The sequence below is a fragment of the Tachysurus fulvidraco genome, chromosome 19 (assembly GCF_022655615.1).
Source record: "Tachysurus fulvidraco isolate hzauxx_2018 chromosome 19, HZAU_PFXX_2.0, whole genome shotgun sequence".
Taxonomy (NCBI): Eukaryota; Metazoa; Chordata; class Actinopteri; order Siluriformes; family Bagridae; genus Tachysurus; species Tachysurus fulvidraco.
Window position 1 is genome coordinate 17,076,883 of NC_062536.1, and position 6,976 is coordinate 17,083,858.

The 6,976-nt window shown below is 42.2% G+C and overlaps 1 protein-coding gene across 1 annotated transcript in view; it reads right to left on the reverse strand.

Moving 5' to 3' along the window:
• Positions 1-6,976, reverse strand: part of plxna4 (plexin A4) — a 157,882-nt gene that overhangs the window by 98,538 nt on the left and 52,368 nt on the right. Inside the window, exon 5 of the mRNA XM_047803726.1 lies at positions 3,073-3,226. Coding sequence (XP_047659682.1) covers positions 3,073-3,226 — 154 coding nt within the window. The remainder of the gene's footprint in view (positions 1-3,072; positions 3,227-6,976) is intronic.

The following is a 6,976-nucleotide window of genomic DNA, read 5'->3' on the forward strand; positions in this document are numbered from 1 at the left end:
GGTTATTAGAATAGAATAGAACAGAACGGGGGTGTAGAAGCCACATATACATTACAGCAGAGTAGAATTCTTTTCTTCACATACCCAAACTGATGCGGTTGGGGTCAGAGTGCAGTGGCAGCTATAATACAGCACCCCTTGAGCAGGAAGTTTTACTCAAGCAGCTTGGCTGTGCTGGGCCTTGAACCCTGATCCTCCAATCAACAACCCAGAGCCTTAACCAGTTGAACCACCACTGCCCCATTAATCAGAATATGGGGGTTCAAGCCCCAGCACTGCCAAGCTGCCACTGTTGGGCCCTTGAGCAAGGCCCTTACCCCTCCTTGCTCGAGGGGTGCCATATCATAGCTGCCCTTGCGCTCTGACCCCCTCAGTTGGGATTTGCAAAGAAAATAATTACATTGTGCTCTAATGTATATGTGACTTCCATGCACTGTCTCTTCCATGCTCCATTTCATATAGTTGCATACAATGACATGTTCAGGTCAAAATTCTGAGGACATATACAATGAATCGGGTGTGATCACCTATAGGGGGCAGAGTTTGGTAAAGTTCATCTTTGTACTTTTCTCCTGTTTTGTTATGTAAGTGTTTTTGCCTTCACATCATGTGTTGGTTTAAACTTGCAATTCCAACAGGATACACTGAGCATGAAGAGGTGAGAAAAGTCTAAACAAGTGTCTTCTTTGCCTGAAAGGGGATTTCCAGCGTCTTTATTAGCAGCACATTGCGACACGCCTGCTTCATGACAGCTGCCCAGATGTGAGCACCTTTCAGTTATTCCAAAGTCAACCAAGCAAGACGATTAACAAAACAGACAGAGGGTACGAGAGAGAGAGAGAGAGAGAGAGAGAGAGAGAGAGAGAGAGAGAAAGAGACTGCGTTTGTCCTTTCTTGCTCTTGTCTAGAGGAATAGCTGTGGATGTGGAGAGCGTCATCGTCATCGTCATCATCGTCCAAAGAGATTTAATCACCTCAGATCCAAAGTATCTTAAATCCCACTGCCAAAAAGATCCTCTGAGAGGGTAAAGGGGGTTGCAGGAATAAAGAATGAAGATGGCAGTGAAATGCTGGTGTAGCTAATGATTATTCACTCTATTACAAAACATGCCCTGCTGCACCAGTCAACAGCTGCAGGCAAGATAATGAGAAACAAAAAGAGCATGTAAACCACCATTTCTGCTCTGGGGTCTCTCTCAATTTCTTTCACTTTCCCCTTCTCTGTCTCTTCAATGCCTGTGATGCAAATGAGGTTTCCCAGGAGTCCGGGGCACATCGTCCCATCCAGCCGCTCCAATTACCGTGCCACGTGAGTAAGTGAAGACACGAGCGAGGTTAAATTGGTTGACTTCAAGGGTTGCCACGTGTTTATCTTCGTTCAGCCAGGGATCCTGTTTTTCTGCTGACAATTCAACAGTTGTGCTGATTTGCGGTGCCATTTTTACTGATGTAATCGCTGTAATTATAGGTATTTTCCAAGCAGCGGGATTAATACCTCTTTAGCAGTATGTGAAAAGGCAGTAGTACAGATGTGGGTGTCTCTTAGTCAGTACACTGCTTCCAATATTCTGCTTCTACCTCATTAAACCCTGGACTCATGAGAAATTCATGACAAAGAAATGAACAGAATTACTGGGTTGAGTTGGACTCTATAAGAAGCCGTAAGCTGGAGGAAGAGTTTTGAATACTAATCGCAATAGATTTTAAGTTTGGAACGATTTGTACAAATCGAGTGATGGGAATTGTTACAAATGAGCAAATGATAATAAAAAAAAATCATGTCATGTTCTAGAGAAATGGCATGTGTGCAGATCGCTTCCTTCTTTTATTATGTCGCTTTGTAGAAGCCAACATTCTGTTTTCCTATTTAAGCTTAGACAAAAATTTTGCAAGAGTAACTCCTCCTAGAGCTTTCGAGCCACATGAACCAAATTCAGATATGTTGTAGACGCCGGTCTGAAGTGTTATGCTATTACTTTTGTAAGCGATCCGAGTACCGGTACTTCTGGTACCGGGTCTCAAAGTGTCCTTTTCCCCCCATAGACTCCCATTATAAACTTTGTAGGTTTATAACTCGGCAAGCTTTCGAACTCTCTACACCAAACTCGGCCAGCTCCTTTAGGGTGATACTCTGAACAATGGTTTAAATCGGTGTACCGACTGGCCTTTCGGTTGTGCCGCAGCCCCGCCCCCAAAATATGCTAAATCAAAAAACTTTTTACAACATGGACATGTGACATATCAAAACACTCAGAACAATGAGGGGAACTTCCTCACGGCTGTTCTGATGACGTAACGTGACGTCACGTGAAAATAAAAAGTTTGCACAAGATAGGCATGTGATATAATCAAAACACTCAGCACAATGAGGGAATCTGTCTCGTGTATTCTGATCATGTCATGTGACGTAACGTGAAAATCATTAATTAGCACAACATAGACATGTGACATATCAAAACACTCAGCACAGCACAGGGGAACTTCCTCAAGAGTATTCGGATGACGTCACATGCTCATCTCTACTTACCTCCAAATGTTTTGGCACCCTAGCTTTCTGTCCACTTGCCTCCAAAAGTAACACTAACCCTCAAAGCCAACATCAACGTTTGTCACGACAAACTTTACAAATCTAGTTCCTATTTGCCATTGTAAGTGTTTTTAGCTTCACATCATATGTCTCCAGCTTGTCCTGTTATTTGTGTTCAACCCTACTGTGATCACCTGTTCTGTGTCTGTGCCTTGATTAGTTTTATACAGTATTTATACCCTGCTGTTTCTTCATCTCACCACAAAGACAAAGTATTTTGATGCAAGTCCAAGTCTTGTTATCAACAGAAACAACAGAAACTTCAGTATAGTGTGACGGTTTTTTTTTTTGTGAACACAATGCCTTCTCTCTCAGGATCAGTTACAGTACTTTTTACCAAACCCGACCCTGTCCGAATGCATTTTCTAGCTTTAACCTGCTTTATAGCCGAGCTACTTGTGTGGCCCTTGAACGTGGCTCCAATGGACTGTTTCTAGAAGAAAGACATTTCTAGGTCCAATAATTTGGAACGTGTGTAGACGCACCTTGGTCTACAACGATGCGTGGAACCTCTTTCTCAGCAGGAGAGCTGCAAGTGATGCGATTGCCTTCCACAAATCCGTCCATCTCAGCCAGGTCTTCAAAGGTGCAGTTTACGCCAGCGGAGAGCTCAGGAACATTATGGGCCTCCAGGATGAGCTGGAAAGTAGGAAAGAAAACATCAACAAAGTGCAATTAAGTTTAAAATCAGTGCATTCAGTTTATCTACAGTATAACACCATATTTAATAGCTCCAGCAAAGTTTTCACTTGTTGACTCCAAAACACAACAGCCTGAACATTTTACTTTTTTATAGAAAAAAAAAAATCAATTGCTTTAACCTTCAGATGCACCTCAGCCACCAGAAAAGTGAGAAAATACACTGAGTGCTTAGATAAATATCTGCGCATGACCATCTGCTCCTGATACAACCCAACCATCTGTAGGCCCACACTGACTTTAATGTGATCCACTGGACCCAGGAGAGACAGACGGAGGAAAGAGGGAGATACTAAGAAAGAGAGATAGAGAGAAAGAGCAAGAGAGAGATGATTGGCGATATAACTCCATAGATTATTTCAGTTTTTATTTGCTTTGCCTCGGGGAAAAATTGGCTGCCTAATACAAAAACAGCAAAACAAAAAAAATCAATAATAAGGACAAATCCAATCACGAGACATTAATGGCCATGTTCTTGCCCCTTGTTTCCTTCTGAACACACACAGACACATTCTTCATACCTTGTGACCTTTTTCTCTTCGATATTTAAGCTATTACGTCAGAAAGGCCCGATTTACCTTCATGCGCTTGTCCTTGAATGTCTTTAATATTTTCCATTTAATCATCCTTATTGGTCACAGACGGCCATTTGTGAAGACGAGCAACAGCCAAGACTCACATGGAGATCTCCCCATTCCTGGAGTAGTTTGCCAGCTGAACGACAGGCTTTTAGAGCCTGTCTAATCCACACTGGAGGATCTCTGCTTAACAAGGCAAACCCAATGAGTCTAAACCACCTGAGGGATTTTGCCTCAAAGATACAGCTCAATGGTGGTCCTGATCTTGTGAGCTTCAGGAGCCAGAAGCTGGCAAAATGTTTATCCTGATACACATTCGAGTCCAATTCAAATGCCCATTCACAGAAACTAAACATAGGATTATTACCATTTCACACAGGATAAGAGATTGGAGTGCGTATATGACGTACACATTGTCGTCATACTAAATATTTTACTTATATAAGTCTCTTACGATTCAATACAGATGCAGACTGATGGATTTGACCACCAGAGCAGGGGTGTCAGAGAAACCTGGAGGCAGATGGAACACAACAGCAGAAGATCACATCAGGTCAGGAGACAGCGAGAGGCTACAGTCAGCACAGGATCAGCAAAAACGGACAGATGAAGACTGGTTTTAGAACCCATGAGGTATAGGTAAGTATTATGTATTCTGACATGTGTGTGTTTGTGTGTACTCCAGTTCAGGCTTTCTTGGTGTTTCATATCCAAGTGTTGCCACTTCTGCAAACAAAATGATGTCATCAGAGGGTGGGCGTCTAATGCTGGGACAGAAGCCAGAAGCCAGTGGATTAGACAGCTTCGATTGCTGTTGCTCCATTGCTTTTGCTTGTGTTCGTTGATCCGTTTATTTTTTGCTTATGACAATTCTTTTACTTCTTTCAGTATTTTCATATATTAATATATGTATATGGGGGGCACGGTGGCTTAGTATTTAGCACGTTCGCCTCACACCTCCAGGGTTGGGGGTTCGATTCCTGTCTCCGCCTTGTGTGTGTGGAGTTTGCATGTTCTCCCCGTGCCTCGGGGGTTTCCTCCGGGTACTCCGGTTTCCTCCCCCGGTCCAAAGACATGCATGGTAGGTTGATTGGCATCTCTGGAAATTTATCCGTAGTGTGTGTGTGTGTGTGTGTGAGTGCATGAGAGTGTGTGTGTGCCCTGCGATGGGTAGGCACTCCGCCCAGGGTGTATCCTGCCTCGATACCCCGTGACCCAAGAATAGTTCGGATAAGCGGTAGAAAATGAATGAATATATATATATGAACTGGAATTGCATTTATTTCTTGGTAAGGTAGGTTAAGGAAGCTAAACCTCCACAAGCTTTGCTTGTGTGTGTAGATCAGTTAGTCCATATCCCAATGTGTTTTCTCTTTGTTATTTTGGCCTACTTGGTCCATCATGAACTTTACCACAGTTTACTGTGCTGTACATATAGGGCTATATTTGAAAATATTATTTAACTAACTCCTCAATCTCTGCCTGACTTCTTCCTGGCGAAATCTGGGGCGTCATATCTATATTCTGTTTCCTGTATGTGCTTAACCCCATGCCATTTCTCACAGCGTGTGGCCGAAACCTTAACTGGACATAATGGGAAAATGTTGACTGTATGAGAAACACTCTCTACGGTGAAAACATTTAAAAACCCAAACTGTAAACCAGCCTATTGGAGGTGATGTAGGTCATCTCTAAATATCCATATTGATAGAAAGCAATGGTCCTGCGACACCGCCTCATCTCTCTGCTCTTCATGCGTGACATGGCGCTGTAACAGCTCTGGCCCAGAAGAATAGCTGACCTATGCTGTTTTTATATTGCTATTTAATAAGAAGGAAGACGCTCCCAAGCAAGATTCCCTCCTCCCTCCGTTCCTCCGGATGCAAAAGCCGAGGCCGGGATTCTAATCTTTTTTTCTTGTGCCCTTTTAGAGAGCCAGGCCTGAGAGTTTCTCCAATTATATTTGGAGCAAATTACCTCAGACGCACGGCTGGCTTGAATATGAAAATTTCTTCGTGTTGTCGAGAGTGGCGTGTTCCATAAACAAAAAGCCTCCATGCAATCCACAAAGACGTGACAGCTCTCCGCTCCGTGATTACCTTTGCGTCCAAGTGAAAAGCATCACCAAAAGAAATTGATAAATAATCCTACAGCACCGCTTACTTTAAATGGAAATATATTGCTGTGACGGCAGAGAAGGGTTTAAATACAAATGGGTGGAAGTCACAGCTCCTGCCCCGAGGGACAAAGAAAACAGAGCGGTTTTCTCCTTGTCCGTTCCTGGAAGACTTTTAAAGTCAGTGTATTCAATATATATTAAAATGAACCTCGGAAAAGGTTACCGGGAGCTCGAAGCAGTGACCACGTACATTTTATTTTCTGCAAATAACCACATTTGTACCAGAGATGACATTTATATTATATTTATACTGTAGAGTTTAAATTTACAGTGCTGTGCAAAAAAAAAAAGAGAGAGAGATTTTGTTTTGAATCAAGTAGATCTCCCAAAGGTACAGCAACAGCAAGAAAAAACTTTTTATATTTATTGCGATTCATAATATTATTCATTTTGACCTACTTTATTAGCTGCCAAGCACAATCATTCTAAATATATCATTCTACCTGTATGTATTCGCCTTGTAGGGAAAAACTCAAAATTGCAGTTTGCTCCAATCTTTTATTCTGAGAAAAGAAAAAAAAATGTAACATGCCTTGAAAGATTTCTTACAAGTGGCCATAAACGCATCAATCACAGACAGATTTTAGCTCTCACTCCACATTTCTACCTTCAAATTCTCCATTTTTTTTATGTTTATATTTTAACATTGTGTCTTAGAAACTTTGTTTATGGACTGACTCTATCAATGTAGAAATAAAACAATGACAGTATGTCTGGCAAACTGGGTCCTATTGCATACACATTGATGGTGTTTCATTGGTGGCTCAAGGGTTGATAAGGGTTCAAGCCCCAGCACTGCCAAACTGCCACTGTTGGGTCCTTGTGCAAGGCCCTTAACCCTCACTGAATGCTGTGTAATGGCTGACATGTATATGTGACAAAATAAAGGCTTCTATTCTATTCCAAATGTGGCAGCTCTAGTAGGCTACTATG